The following is a 16548-nucleotide window of genomic DNA, read 5'->3' as shown; positions in this document are numbered from 1 at the left end:
TGTACCTACTTTGTGCTAATCTCAACCTTCAGGACTGGGGCCACAGATGAATCCATTTGTTTCTGTCCTTGGGAAGCTCTTGCTTTTGGTGGAAGTAAAAAACATATCTACCATGTTATTTCTTCTTTTAAATAAAATATTTTTTTAAAAAAGATCACATGAACCATGATAAGATAACACATTTTTAAGAAACTAAGGAAAATATCTGTTCTGAGAGCACATGACTTATTAAAATAAAATTTAAATTTCCTTGAAGGTAAGGCACCACTAAGTGATGCACTAAAAACACTTCACATGTGGGGGATTCGCTAGACAAAATAACTGGCCTGAACTCTTCAAAAACATCAAAGTCATAAATGATCAAGAAAGACTAAGGAGCTGATCCAGATTAAAGGAAACTAAGTGTAACTAATGCATGGGATACTGAACCAGAATATTTTTTTTCCTTTTGTTAATGGGACATTGTAAGGACAACTAGTGAAATATGAATAAAATCTGTAGAGTATATAATTTAGAGAATTAGATAAGAGAATTTTATTGATGAAAATGATTTTGGTAACTGTATTATGTAAGAATATATCTTTGGTTTCAGGAAATATACTTAAATATTTAGGAATAGAGACATCTCTGTATTACTCTCAAATGATACATTAAGATGGATGTTTGGATGGATGGATAGATGACACAAAAGGGAAATGAAAAATGTTAACATTTAGGCCACCTGGATGAAGATTATAAGTATGAAGAGTATCTTTGCATAATTCTTGTGACTTTTCTGTAAATCTGAAATTACTTTAAAAGGAAAAAAAATCCCACTAAAGTTTTATATCCCACCCTACTTCTTACCTCTACCCCATATATGTGTATCATTTCACTTAATAAGCATCTTTCCATGTCAACCTATAAAAATTTGTCTTATCCTTTTCAAAGACTATAGTTTTGCTACTTAAAAAAAAGTGGCAGAATGAGTTTGTAGATTTGAACACAAGGAATAATTTCTTAATTTCTGAAGAATAAATCCCTGAAAAAAAATCCAAATACTTCCAAAAATAAGCCCTGACCAGAAGGTTTTGAGTAAGCAAAGAGACTATGGCCATTATGCTGCAAATTTCAAATAATCACAAAAAATTTTTCTATAACTCTCTCCTCCCTTCAACTTGAGGACAAATACCACATCTGAGTGTTTTGGATGTGTAACTTTTAGGTGAACAGATCTACAGAAGTCAATGCCAACTTATCCGTCTCAGGCTGAGTTGCTCCCTCTGGACTTTGTTTAAATAGACTTTAGAATGTAGTTTTCAAAGCTGTGCTCTTTGGTTAAAATGTATAGCAAGATCTTAAAAGCAATCAGTAGCCTACGAGTTGAATGACTTAGAGAATAAGAACCCCTTGACATTAAACTGCTCACTCCTCTAATCTTCCTTAAACCTTTTTACTTCCTTTTACTTTTAATGTGATTCACTAGCTATTTCTGTTTCTGGTTTACGGAGGTTTAATAATTCACTAATAACTTTAAGCAGCAAGGCCCATCATATTGGTGCCACGTGTCAGACACAAATAACTGCTACCTGTGGCAAGTGGGGAGAGACAGCCTGCACACTGCTTCATCACTTGGGTGGTTCAAGACTGCAACAGCCCATGACCATCACCAGGTCAAAGTACTTTCCAGAGAAGGAACATGTTCTAGTTTGAAAGCTGCTGAAATGTGATATACCAGAAATAGAATGGCTTTTAAAAAGGGGAATTTATTCAGTTGCAAGTTTTTGTTCTAAGGCCATGGAAATGTCCAGATTAAGGCAAGCCTATCAAAATGTTCAAATCTAAGGCATCCAGGGAAAGATACCTTGGTTCAAGAAGGCCGATGAAGTTAGGGGTTTCTCTCTCAAGTGGAAAGGTACAAGGCAAATATGGCAACTGCTAGTTTTCTCTCTAGGTTTCTTGTTTCATGAAGCTCCCCTGGGGTCTTTTTCCTTCGTAATCTCCTAAGGTCGCTGGCTGCATGGGCCCCCAAGCTTTTTCCAAAATGGTTCCCTCTTAAAGGACTCCAGTAAGCAACCCCACCTTAAATGGATGAAGACACACTTCCAAGGAAACTATCTAATCAAGTTACCACCCACAATTGGGTGGATCACATCTCCATGGATAATCAAAAAGCTCCCACCCAGCAATACTGAATGACGATCAAAGGACATGACTTTTCTGGGGTACAACACAGATTCAAATCAGCACAGTATACAAGCCAGAATTTGATATTATACATTATACCAGTTTTTCTTCAAATCTGTTGACTGCCCATGGAGCAAAGGCTTTGGTTTAAATCTATTATTAGTCTAAATTAATAACACTAAATGAAAAACATATTCCTAGCCCAAAACTAGAAATTCAAAAGAAAATTTATCCAGTTTAGTATACCCCTGTATCATTTCTTAACAACAGAGCTTTTCAGAGTAAACAATAAACAATTCAGCTTTCGTAGTACAATTAGTTCCTGAACAAAGACCCAAGGTCATTTATCACTTATGAGGTAAATGGAAGGTCCTTCATGGCTCATCTAAGGTAATATTATTTGCCTCTTACATTGGCAAAATAGTCCTAGGACTGGCACCATGAACAGGTCACAAAGGCTATTGGTTCTGTAAAGGCCCTCTGGAGCCCCTAACCCTCCCCACTGAAGTCTATAGTATGTGCTTCTTAAAAAATGAAATAAAATAAAAACCATTGATAATTCCTCCAACTGGAAGTGAAACATTATTTAGAGTATTTCATCTTTTTTCTGTACAAATGCATAATGTATACTTTATTTGACTACTTAGAGCAGGAGTCAAATAAAATATATATTATGCATATATAATATCTTCTAACGCTAATCTTATATACCCTAAAAAAAAGCTTTCTAGTTCAGAAAACAAAAATTTTCTCTTTTTGGAAATTCACAGTTCTCACTGGCATTTTCAAAGACTTTTGGTTAAGAAATTTCTCTAGCTTTTTTTTATTGTGGTAACATATCCACAACACAAAATTTATTTTAACCACTTTCATGAGTACAATTCAGTGGTATTAACTTACATTCACAGCATCGTTGTACCAATATGCATTACCAAAAACTTTTTTCATTACCCCAAATAGAAACCTCTAGGGCACATACTTTTCATCTGTAAACTTCTCAGCTGTAAAATCCGTCTGTCTCTCAGTCTCATAGGGTCGATATTCCCTGTAGGATCTCCGCTCTGCTCTATCCAGCGCCCCGTCTGTCCCCCGGCTATCATTCCATCCTTGCTGCTCCCCTCTTCTAGGAGTTCGCTTCTGGCCTGTCAGCAGAAAATCAAAGGAAAGAGCTAGAACACAACGTCTGCAGGACAGTCCTTCGTTAAACTTTACGGGTGCTTTAAAATTTCCCATTTCTGGAAGTCAATGCCATGGAAAAATTCATGAGGTTTAGAAAACTAGAGAAGAAAAAAAGTTTCTGATAATCCTACTACCCAGAGTTGACTACAGTTGAATAAAACTTCTAAAGCACTATCAAATTTTGTATTTCCAAATCATATGCTTTCCCTTGTGTCCTACAAAGTATAAGATACAAGCTAAACTATAATTACAGGTATCTCACACTGATTCTGTGTCAACTATGGGTATATTTTGCTAATCACAGAAGTAGCTTTATCAAAACATAGCCAAGCCAAATCTAGAAAATGAAAGAATAAATACCCTGCATTTCAGATTGTCCTTTTAGAACCCAAATTGCACTAAACCAAGGGCAGCTATTGTTTATAATCAGCTACTATGGTTTTGGGGTTTTTTAAAATTCATTTTGCATTGCTACATCTTTTGCTTTTGAAAACAGATTTTCTTGCTCTTTGGTGGGATTTAGACATTTGTAATAACACTTCTCAAATATGAGCCCAAACTTGCTGGTCAGTACTTGAAAAGGCACTGAGAGGCCAGCCTTCAGCCACGGCAGGATACTGGAACAAGTCTAGTCTTTCCCCTTTTTTCATTGCTTCCTTCTAGTTTTCATGCTTTAAAAATTTTAAGCAAAGTTTGAAGGCATCTAATACTTGGTAAATATATGGGGAGTACTTTGTTACTTCATAAATCATCTTTCAAAATTGTCCAATATCTTTTTCTGTACATTCCGTTTAAAAGTCTCCACTCAAACATTAGGTGAAATTATTAGTTTAATGGATTCATTTGGGGAGGTAATAAAAACACCCTTCCCGTTGGTTGGTTGCATGGCTACAAAAATACTAAATGTATTCAAATTAATGGAAGTAGTTTTAAACAACTAGATTCCTCTCACTGAGATATACACACACGACTCAATGTTTACACACATTTTTCTATTTTCCATTTAATATTTCCTACCTAAACGTTTACACAGGTAAATATAAGCAAAGTTCCAATACTTTATGGGGCCCATTTTTAAGGAAAAATCATGTATTTGACAACACTAAAATACTATTGTGCATTTTGTTACCACTAATTGAAATAAAGTATTTTTTCAAATGTGAAATATTTAAAAAGTATCAACTAGTACCTTGAAATAAGGTGCACAACAGGTAAAAGTTGACTCTATTATCGTCTTAATGTCCTATAACCTTCAAAAGTTCAAATCAGTTTTGCAACCCAAAGTAAAGTCACAATCTGAGCTTGTGACATGTTCAGGATATAGGAAAGGTGTTATCACAAATGGAGCATTACACTTTTATTGCAGAAGCATCAAGACGGCCTGACACTCATGCCCAGTGGCCTAGGACAGCATGCAATGTCAGCTCTTTTGGCACATATTTTGCTTACAGAGATGGAAATTGGAACAGGCATTTTGAAATATAAGGTGGAAAATGTCATCATGAAAGTTAATTATATAACAAGTTGAAAATAATATAGGAGTCATCAGCAAAATATGTTAACAATGACAATTTTTGACATTTACCTGTTGTGAAAATATAAAAGTAGTTATTCTAATACATTTCCTGTCTACAACTTGTAGTTTTTAACATTTCTATTCAACTACAGAATTACAGAAGCTTATCCCACATTCTTTCTGCTTCCTCCAAGTCATTTTCTTCTTACTATATCAATTGGGACATCAGTATTCAACACTTAAAATGCAACATTTATTGTACATTTTATATTAAAGTTTCTTCCAAACTATGGAACAAACTGTGGACTTTTAAGTAAAAATTGGCTATTAAAATAATTTTATCATCAATACCCTGTAAACATTTCATTCTCCCTCCAGCACCCCCCCAAAAGAAAAATACTAGGGTTCAATTAATTTTTTCATAACTTAGTGTTAAGAGATCACAAATGGCACTGAACCTAGTCTGTTTGTTTTTTGCTAGATCAGCAGCTCCAAGTGGATAATGCAAGCTCTTCATTTCACTGACCCTTTCTAATAAAAAGCTGGCACTAATCTAAACCCAAGCCCAAGTGAAGGGACAAAATACAATAAAACTGAGTGAGGTTTTTACAAAATAAAAGTGAGCTTTGGCTCAAAGATCAGAGTTCTGAAAGGAAAAGCAAAGCTGAAGCTGCCTCTGTTGACCTGAAGTATGAACTTATTTTCCAAGGCTCACTCAAGGGTCTACGTATATTGTTAGACAGGTGGTCAAGGATATTAAAACCTAAGTCTTCATGGGAAAACTTTCATTTCTACATCCTCTTGGGATTAATGTTTCACTTTCATGTCGAAAAAAAAGTTCTACGTGTGCTAGGTTATAATGTCAAGTAAAGAAGCAGGTTCCTGCCCAATTTAAACTAAGTGAAAAAAAAAGTTCTGTGAACTCACATATATAGATGCAAGCTGTTAATAGTAGGGAAAATAAACGATTTTCACTTTACTTCATACATTTCTGAATTGCTCAAAATTTTTATAACAAAATATATGACTAATATTTTTTTAAAAAGTAAAATGAAATATATTAACAGATACCGTTAAATGCAGTTTCATACTATTTTAAAGGAAAGAATGAGTATTTTCACATGTTAGAAACGGGGAGAGGAAAAAATTAGCCTTCCTCAAATCTTTAGTTTATAACTCTGATTGCTATCTATCCTCACTTACATTTAAGAGAGAAATATAGAACATAACACAAAACGTAAAATATATCTCAAGTCTCACTCACTGTTTAAATAGGCTCATGAACTTACCGGCCTAACAAGAAGTCCTGAGATACCCAAGAGCAATTTTGGGAATTTTCAACATCTTTATTGTAATGACCCGATTTTCTGATTCTCAAGTGACACTTCAGGACTCAACTTTCCAGATAAAGTTAAATCATCACCTAGTTCCTAAAGTTAATGCTCTATACTTACACCTACAGGCATTCTCTCAATAATCTAACGCACAATTTCTATCAAGAAAGGAACAAATCAGTAAACCGAGTTGAACACACTATACATCCTAACGTTAACTATTTTTGCTGCAAACCTCAGGACCATTGCCTTATTTCAGAAAAACAAAGGAAACGCAGGTGGTTTTCTTAAGGCACTGCTGTCACTTCGGTGAGGGAGATGAATTCTGAAGTACACTCCCTGTATGCAGACAGTAGCTCTCCAAGCTCTTCCCCAGCCCTTCTTGCTAAACAGGGCGTAGGGAGGCTCCAGCATTATTGTTCACATTAAAGACGGTATCCTGAGAGTAGCCCAGAGTTAATGACGAGTTACACATCCCATCAACATACGTGATGTACTTAAAACTGATGCTTGCTGACTTCTGGAAGCTACCGAGTGGGGTTGTGCGAGGGCTGAGCGTGGAAGAAGCCGGGGATCCCGCGTCCAGCACCGCGGCCCTGACGTCACAGGGCGGCCCCCCGCGGGCACCTCGGCCTTCCCTCCATCACAGAGGCCTGGAGGCCCCTCGCCTCGGCCTCCCTGCGACTCCTCTTGCCCCCCTTTCCCCCACCTTCTCCTAGAGGGGCGCCCCTTCCTCCCCCTCAAGCTTCTCTTTTTGCCTCCAGAACTGAACCTTGCGGAGGTCGTGCTGGAGAAGGAAGATGGTCTCTGCTAGCTCTCGAGTTGACAGCTCCGGGACAGGAGCCCCCAGTTTTCGCCCCACACACATTACCCCAGCAATATTTGTCAACTTTGTGCAACTCGTCCTAAAGCCTCAGTTTCGGGGCTTCGAGACACCCCCTCCCCCACCTGCAAGCCTCCACCCCTTCCCTATCAATAAAACGGGGTGGGAAAGGCCTGAAGGGGCGGGACACCACCACCCACTTGGGTCTTCTTTTCCTATCCACAACCACAGGGACTCTCAAATTCGACCCAGCTCTTCCCAGGGCTCCCTCCCTTTTCTGGGTCGTGGTTCCAGTGACCCAATCTCACAGTGGGGGTCCAGGGGCGGCTGGGGCAGGATGACCTCCGTGACCCCAGCTCCTTCCCTTCCCGCCCCCCACGCCTACCGGGGGCACCCAGGGACCGCGTACCGGGCGGCTGCGGGCCGCCCCCGGGGCTGTCCGTCTGCTGCGCGCCGGGGGCCGGGAGGCTCTTGCGCTCCTTCTGGGACTCCCTCCGGACGCCGCCCGCGCCGGGTCTGTGGCCCGAGGCCCCGGCGGGGCTCCTGCCGCCGCGGTTGCCAGCCCCGGCCGCCGCCGCCTCGTCGCGCCGCTTGCGCTGCAGCTGCTGCTGGCGCCGGCGCTCGGCCTCGCGCAGGATGTCGAACGGGTCCGACTCGTCGTCCAGCAGCTGGTGGAAGCGGTTGGCCACGACGCAGCCGAAACTCTCCTGCATCGTGGCGCCGGCGGCGGCCGCGGCCACGGGGCTCCCCAGAGCGCCCTTCATGCCTCCGCGGCCACTGCGGGCCCGCCGCGGGCAGCCCACGCGAACTAGTCTCAGCGAAGCCGGCGGCGAGGACCCATCCCGCCCGCCGCCACAGCCACCCTCCCTAACCCGCCCGCTTCCCTGCCCGCCGGACGCCCGCCCCCGCGCCGCAGCCCCTGCAACCTGCCCAACCACCGCCCGACAGCCAATCAGATCACTCGGACACGCCCCCTTGCCTCGCCGGCGAGCCTGGAAGCCCAATCGCCGGCCGGCCGCTGTCACGTCATGCGCACTCTCTGCCCCTCCCCCTCCGATTCCGCGGAGGGTTGGGGCCCTGGCTAAGGGGCGGAGCTACTGGGAGGAGAAAGGGAGGTGGGCAGTCCAGGGGCGGGGAGGTGCGAATAGCCCCTTGCAGGTGTTCTCTGGGACACTGGTTCTACATTCGTTATCGACCACTCTGAGGTTTATATTCATTTAGCCACTCAGCAACTATTTATTGAGCACTTACTGTGTGCCAGGCTTGATGTTGTAGGAGATACTAGCTCCGTGTCTTCTGCAGACTGAGAAAAAGTTGCTCTGAAGGAAAATCACAGTGTTCTCCACGGGCAAAAGAACCTGACCTGATTATGAAGTCTGGAAAGGCATACCTTAGGAAGTGAGTGAAAAAGAGAGAGAGAGAGAGAGAAGAAAGAAAAAATGGTGGTGCTACTCCTAAAGGAATAGAGCCTTGAAAGAGGCCAGTTTAGTGAGAATCATTTAGTTCAATCTTGAACATTTTGAGGTTTGATATAGTCAGTTGCTGGAGTTCAGAGGAAAGCCCTGGCCTGGACTCCCTTCAGGAAATCATGCCTGGACACCTATGGCAGACACTCTTGGCTGCCTGTTTTATAGCCATTCCTGTCCCTCTTCCATATTTCCAGCACTTGTATTTTGTTTGGGCATCATTAAGTTGAGCTCCTTTCCAGCCTCAAGCATGATTAATCGTAAATCATGCGTTATAGTACCACCCCCTTGCCAGTAATTGGTGCAGGAATAGGCTAATACGAAATATGAAGTCCCGAATTGCATCACTGGCCTGTCTTGAGTCACGTGCACAACTTTGACCCAGTTGCTATACTGAGGGGCATATAATTAATTCTCTGATCAGCCAGTCCTGGGTCACACCCAAGCTTAGAGTCTGAGTGAAGTCAGCTCTCCTGAACCACAGGTAGTGAGGGTGCAGGTAAGGTGATTTCCCCAAGGAAAAGAAGGTTTCTAGTTCCGAAAGGGAAGGGTTGATGCTACACAGGTTAACAAATTATTCCATGTAGGTGATGATTAGCCTGAACAACATTATTGGTACATCTCATAGCATTTGACTGTTTTTGCCCTGAATTATAATTATTTCTCCTTACTTCTCCTCCCTAAGGCCAGAAATCTTAGCTAATTCATTCTATATCCTTTCCCTCCCTTCTTTCTGTCCTCATTCTCAGTGCCTGGAAAGGTACCTTTCATTCAGGGAATAATTGTATGAATGAATGAATTTCATATTTGTATACATATGCTTTTTTTTAATTTTTTATTTTTATTTTTTTATTAACGGAAAGAAAAAAAAAAGAAATTAACACAACATTTAGAAATCATACCGTTCTACATATGCACTCAGTAATTCTTAACATCATCACATAGATGCATGATCATTGTTTCTTAGTACATTTGCATCGGTTTAGAGGAACTAGCAACACAACAGAAAAAGATATAAAATGTTAATATAAAGAAAAGAAATAAAAGTAGTAATAATAGTAAAAAACAACAACAAACAAACAAACAAGCAAACAAAAACAAAAAAAAACCCTATAGCTCAGATGCAGCTTCATTCAGTGTTTTAACATGATTACTTTACAATTAGGTATTATTGTGCTGTCCATTTTTGAGTTTTTGTATCTAGTCCTGTTGCACAGTCTGTATCCCTTCAGCTTCAATTACCCATTGTCTTACCCTGTTTCTAACTCCTGCTGAACTCTGTTACCAATGACATATTTCAAGTTTATTCTCGAATGTCCGTTCACATCAGTGGGACCATACAGTATTTGTCCTTTAGTTTTTGGCTGACATATGCTTTTTTTAAAAAAACATACAAGATTAAAAATATGTTCATAAAGTATACAGTTAGCAATTCAGAGAAATGTCCTAGCATTGGCAGGCTCTTCCCAGGAACAACAGGACTTAACTGTTTGGCTTTTTTTTTTTTTTTCCTGGTTCTCATGTATTCAGTTTAAATGGCAAAGAAAATTTTCTATACTGGCGCGCATGAGACTTTTCCTCCTAAAATTCAGAATTTTTCTGAGCAATTTCCTTTCACTGTTTGTAAGTCCTGTACCTCTAGCATAAAGACACATCTTACTCTTACTGGTATACATATGCTCTTGACAGATAATTTTTATGTGTTAAAATTAAATTCCATATTCTATTAATATGGCTGTTATTTTAAAAACAGAAAATAGAAGTGTCAGCAAAAATGTGGAAAAACAGGAAGCTTTGTACTTTGCAGTGAGGATGTAAAATGGTACAGCTGCTGTGGAAAACAGTGGCTCAGATACCACCGCCACTCACCTTCCACTGGGAAGTCCTTTAGTCACATGCCCTTTGACAAACTCTCAGTGTTAACAGTTCATGGCCCTCCAGTCACAAGATTAAGGAAAATGAGTTGGGAAAGGCTACATACAGTAAGGAGAGAATTTTTGATGAGAACTTTGATGAATGATTAAGCCATCCCAAGGAAAACTACATATATGGAAAGAGTCACAGGTATGAGATCAGAAAAGTCAGGTTAATTAGAGTGCACTTTGTGTGTAGAATTGCAAAAACTGGGGCTATACAGATTGTATTAGTTAGGGTTCTCTAGAGAAACAGAATCAACAGGGAACACTTGCAAATATAAAATTTATGAAAGTGTCTCACGTGACCGTAGGAATGCAGAGTCCAAAATCCACAGGGCAGGCTGCGAAGCCGATGACTCCGATGGATGGCCTGGATGAACTCCACAGGAGAGGCTCACCAGCCAAAGCAGGAATGGAATCTGTCTCCTCTGAGTCCTCCTTAAAAGGCTTCCCATGATTGTATTTACATCACTAATTGCAGAAGACACTCCCCTTTGGTTGATTACAAATGGAATCAGCTGTGGATGTAGCTGACGTGATCATGACCTAATCCTATGAAATGTCCTCATTGCAACAGACAGGCCAGCGCTTGCCCAATCAGATGAACAGGTACCACAACTTGGCCAAGTTGACACCTGTCCCTAACCATGACACAGATAGATAGGAGTTTGTCCTTTAATGACCTACTATGCCTCCTGTGCTGTTTTAAAACTGTCTTGTACCCCTGAAAAGTCAAGTTCTTTAACCCTCATTCGGTATTGTGGAGTGGGATCTTTTTACTGTTTCCATGGAGATGTGACCCACCCAATTGTGGGTAGTAACTTTTGATTAGACGGTGTCATGGTCAGGTTCATGTGTCAACTTGGCCAAGTGGTGGTACCGGTTTGTCTGGTTGGGCAAGTGCTGGCCTGTCTGTTACAATGAGGACATTTCAGTGAATTAAATTATGATCACATCAGCTGCATCCACAGCTGATTCCATTTGTAATCAGCCAAGGAGAGTGTCTTCTGCAATGAGTGACGCTTAATCTAATCACTGGAAGACTTTTAAGGAGGATTCAGAAGAGACAGGCTCTCTTACTGCTTTGGAGTTAGTCTAGACCTCCATCAGAATCATTGGCTTCACATCCTGCCCTGCGGATTTTGGACTCTGCATTCTGATGGTCACATGAGACACTTGTATAAATTTTATGTTTCTGAGTGTTCCCTGTTGATTCTGTTTCTCTAGAGAACCCTAACTAATACAACTTGGTACCAGGAGTGGGGTCGAGTCCAGGGGCTCCCACTCCCTTCCACCTGCTGGTGACTGTGGACAGGAACCTGAGTCTGCCTGGCAGAACCAGCAAGTGACCACTAGTTGGGACTCCTTGGCCTGCCATCTGGGCCCCCCTGGCCCCCCTCGACCTCCATCAGTTCCTCCCCCCTCCTCAGCTGCCATGGACAACCTGGCCTCCTGGCTCACCCTTGAGCTGCACAGGCCCCCAGCCCACTCTGACAGCAGCTCCTCTGGGTCTGCGCCTGCTGCTGCATCTTGGGACTGGTGGGGCTCATGTGCTCTCAAGGTGACGGAGGTGACAGAGGCTGTGGAGGTGGGGCTCAGCCACAGAGGGCGGCTGACCCTAGCAGGCAAAGTTGGGGCTCAGCCTGGAGGCTGACCCAGAACCCCTGGAGCCCCATGAGCTGGCAGGTGGCATGGAGGTACTGTAGGCCTCACCACTGCCCTTGCCCCCTGACACAGCAGGGCTGCTGCCCAGCTGCAGGAATAGGAGGTATGGGCTGGGGGAAGCACCCTTTGGAACCCCAGTCCACTTCTGTGAGCTCAGGCTGAGTACCCAGCACCACAGACCCCCACCCCAGGCAGTGGGATGACCCACAGACTCAGGGGTGCTGGGGCCAGTGGGAGCCACTGATGCAGCATGCAGAGGCCAGGTGAGGTCGTGCGGGAGGGGAGAAAGCCAGGTGAGGCTGCATAGGTGTGGGGGAGACCCAGGTGACTCTGTGGGGTGCACAGATGTGTGTGTCTTGGTCCCAGGTGGGGGTTCCTGGAGAGGCTTATCCCAGCAGCCTGGAGCTTCAAGGTGGCAGCACTTAATCACCAAAGACAGGGTAGATGTGGCTATTATAATAGATAGCAAACTCAAAGCAGGAGTCAAAATTAAATGACTCACAGAGATTTGTGGCATTGGCTAGTAAATCATGGGGTACCTAGAAATACAATAGAAGGGTAGTCTACTAAATTCTTGCTCGAGCTGTATAAACAAAAAAGTTCTAGGTCAAGTGAGCAGAAGTTTAACCTGAATTACAAAGACACAGAGTCATTGCCCCTTAATCAATTTCCAGACTTGAGACAATTTACAGATCCAGAGCCCCTTGAATGAAGGGGAGGCCAGGTCCTTTTGGGGGAGAACTCTATTACACTGCCACAAATTTATACTGTTAATCTTCCTCCAAGCCTTCCCCAAGGGGAATGACAGCCTTTTACCAGGGTAACTGTGCACTGGGGAAAAGGAAATGATCAGATATTTTGGGGATTATTAGACACTGGTTCAGAAGTGACATTAATTCCCGGGAACCCAAAACCTCACTCTGGTCCACCAGTCAGAGTGGGGGCTTATGCAGGCCAGGTGATCAATGGAGTTTTAGCTCACGTTTGCCTCATAGTGGACCCAGTGGGCCCCTGGACCCATTCTGTAGTTATTTCCACAGTTCCAGAATGTATAATTGGAATAGACATACTGGACAACTGGCAGAATCCCCACATTATCTCTCTAACTCATGCAGTGAGGGCTATTATGGTGGGAAAGGCCAAGTGGAAGCCACTAGAACTGCCCATACTGAGAAAAATAGTAAATCAGAAGTAATACTGGATTTCTGGAGGGATTGCAGAGATTGCTGCCACTTTTAAGGACTAGAAGTATGCAGGGGTGGTGATTCCCACCACATCCCCACTCAACTCTTCTATTTGGCCTGTGCAGAAAACAGATGGGTCTTAGAGGCTGACTGTGGATTATTGTAAGCTCAACCAGGTGGTAACTCCAATTGCAGCTGCTGTTCCAGATGTGGTATCATTGCTTGAGCAAATCAATACAACAAAAATCCCCTGGTACCTGGTATGCAGCTATTGATCTGGAAAATGCTTTTTTCTCAGTTGCTATTAGTAAGGACCACCAGAAACAGTCTGCTTTCAGCTGGCAAGGTCAGCAATATACTTTTACTGTCCTACCTCAGGGGTACATCAACTCTCCAGCCCTATGTCATAATCTTGTCTGCAGGGAACTTGATCATTTCTCCTTTCCACAAGACATCACACTGGTCCATTATACTGATGATATCATTCTGATTTGACCTAGTGATTAAGAAGTAGCAACTACTCTAGACTTACTGGTAAGTCATTTGCATGTCAGAGGATGGGAGATAAATCTCACAAAAATACAGGGGACTTCCACCTCAGTAAAATTTCTAGGTGTCCAGTGGTGTGAGGCATGTCGAGATATCCCTTCTATGGTGAAGGATAAATTACTGCATCTGGGCCCTCCTACGATGAAAAAAGAGGCACAATGCCTAGTTGGTCTTTTTGGATTTTGGCGACAACATGGCCCTCATTTGGGTGTGCTACTCTGGCCCATTTATTGAGTGACCAGAAAAGCTGCTAATTTTGAGGGGGGATCTGAACAAGAGGAGGCTTTGACGGGTCCAGGCTGCTGTACAAGTTACTCTGCCACTTGGACCATATGATCCAGTGGATCCAATGATGCTGGAAGTGTCACTGGGAAATAGAGATGCTGTTTGGAGCCTATGGCAGGCCCCTATAGGAGAATTACAATGCAGACCCTTAGGATTTTGGAGCAAAGCCTTACCATCTGCTGCAGATAACTACTCTCCTTTTGAGAAAAAGCTTTTGGCCCACTACTGGGCATTAGTAGAGACTGAATGCTTAGCCATGGGCCACCAAGTTACCATGAGACCTGAGTTGCCTTTCATGAGTTGGATATTGTCTGACCCACCAAGCCATAAAGTTGGGCATGCACAGCAGCACTCTATTGTAAAATGGAAATGGTATATACGAGATAGGGCCAGAGCAGTTCCTGAAGGCACAAGTAAATTACATGAGGAAGTGGCCCAAATGCCCATGATCTCCACTCCTACCACATTACCTTCTGTTTCCCAGACCCACCTTGGTGGGTCGGAGCTATGGCCTCTTGGGGAGTTCCTTGCAGTGAATTGACTGAGGAAGAGAAAACTCGGGCCTGGTTTACAGATGGTTCAGCATGATATGCAGGTACTACCCAAAAGTGAACAGCTTTAGCACTACAACCCCTTTCTGGGGTGTCCTTGAAGGACAGTGGTGAGGGGAAATACCCCCAGTGGGCAGAATTTTGAGCAGTGCACCTGGTTGTTCATTTTGCTTGGAAGGAAAACTGGCCAGAATTGCGTTTGTATACTGACTCATGAGCTGTTGCTAATGGTTTGGCTGGATGGTCAGGGGGTTTGGAAAGACATAATTGAAAACTTGGTGACAAAGAGGTCTGGGGAAGAAGTATGTGGATAGACCTTTCTGAGTGGGCAAAAAACATGAAGATATTTGTGTCCCATGTGAATGCACACCAGAGGGTGACTTCAGCAGAGGAAGATTTTAATAATCAAGTGGATAAGATGACCCATTCTGTGGGTGCCAGTCAGCCTCTTTCCCCAGCAACTCCTGTCATTGCCCAATGGGCTCATGAACAAAGTGGTCATGGTGATAGGGATGGAGGTTATACATGGGCTAAGCAACATGGACTTCCACTTACCAAGGCTGACCTGGCTACAGCCACTTCTGAGTGCCCAATCTGCCAGCAGCAGAGACCCACACTCAGCCCCCAATATGATACCATTCCCTGAGGTGACCAATCAGCTACATGGTGGCAGGTTGATTACATTGGACCACTCCCTTCATGGAAAGGGCAGCGATTTGTTATAACTGGAATAGACACATACTCTGGATATGGGTTTGCTTTTCCTGCACACAATGCTTCTGCCAAAACTACTATCCGTGGGCTTACAGAATGCCTTATCCATTGTCATGTTATTCCACATAGCATTGTTTCTGATCAAGGAACACACTTCACAGCAAATCAAGTGTGGGAATGGGCACATGCTCGTGCAATTCTCTGGTCTTACCATGTTCCCCATCATCCAGAAGCAGCTGATTAATAGAATGGTGGAATGGCCTTTTGAAAACTCAATTATGGTGCCAACTAGGTGGCAATACCTTAAGGGCTGGAGTAATGTTCTCCAGGAACCTGTATATGTTCTGAATCTGCGTCCACTGTATGGTGCTGTTTCTCCCATAGCCAGGATCTGTGGGTCCAGGAATCAAAGGGTGGAAATGGGAGTGGTGCCACTCACTATTACCCCTAGTGATCCACTAGGAAAATTTTTGCTTCCTGTCCCTGCAACCCTGAGCTCTGCTGGTCTACAGGTCTTAGTTCCAAAAGGGGGAGTGCTTCCACCAGGAGAAACAACAATGATTCCACTGAACTGGAATCTAAGACTGCCACCTGGTCACTTTGGGCTACTCATGCCACTGGATCAACAAGCCAAGAAGGGGATTACATTATTGTCTGGGGTGATTGACCTTGACTATCAGGGGGAAATAGGACTGCAACTACATAATGGAGGTAAAGAAGAGTTTCTTGGAATATAGGAGATCTCCTATGGTGTCTTTTAGTACCTCCATGCCCTGTAATTAAAATCAATGGAAAACTGCAACAACCCAATCCAAGCAGGACTATCAGTGGGTCTGAAACTTCAGGAATGAAGGTTTGGGTCACCCCACCAGGCAAAGAACCACAGCCAGGTGAAGTGCTTGCTGAGGGTAAAGGGAACATGGAATGGGTAGTGGAAGAAGGTAGTGACAAATATGAACTACGACCATGTGATCAGTTACAGAAATGAGGACTGTAATGCTGTTTTGTTCCTGCTATACTATTTAAGTTGTAAGATATCAAGTTTAAGAGTGAACATTACCCAAGGACTTGCACCCTATTCTGGAAGATTTAATGTGTTTCCTGTTATATGCAGGACAGTAGAGTATTGTTAGGTGATAGAAAAAATGTTTGTTTTACTGTTTTTTTATTTAGAGATTAGGTATCATTTAAGGTGATGCA

The 16548-nt window shown here is 43.0% G+C and overlaps 1 protein-coding gene across 1 annotated transcript in view; it reads right to left on the bottom strand.

Annotated features, from left to right (window-relative positions):
* The window catches only part of HABP4 (hyaluronan binding protein 4), an 87313-nt gene extending 79414 nt beyond the window's left edge, over positions 1–7899 (bottom strand). The window contains exons 1-2 of the mRNA XM_077148748.1: positions 7428–7899; positions 3146–3308 (exon numbers count right to left, since the gene is read on the bottom strand). Of these exons, the coding sequence (XP_077004863.1) occupies positions 3146–3308; positions 7428–7782 (518 nt within the window). The 5' untranslated portion in view covers positions 7783–7899. The remainder of the gene's footprint in view (positions 1–3145; positions 3309–7427) is intronic.
* Positions 7900–16548: the final 8649 nt, after the last annotated feature.

The sequence above is a fragment of the Tamandua tetradactyla genome, chromosome 2, assembly GCF_023851605.1.
Source record: "Tamandua tetradactyla isolate mTamTet1 chromosome 2, mTamTet1.pri, whole genome shotgun sequence".
Lineage (NCBI taxonomy): Eukaryota > Metazoa > Chordata > Mammalia > Pilosa > Myrmecophagidae > Tamandua > Tamandua tetradactyla.
This window is presented reverse-complemented; position numbering and strand designations above follow the sequence as displayed.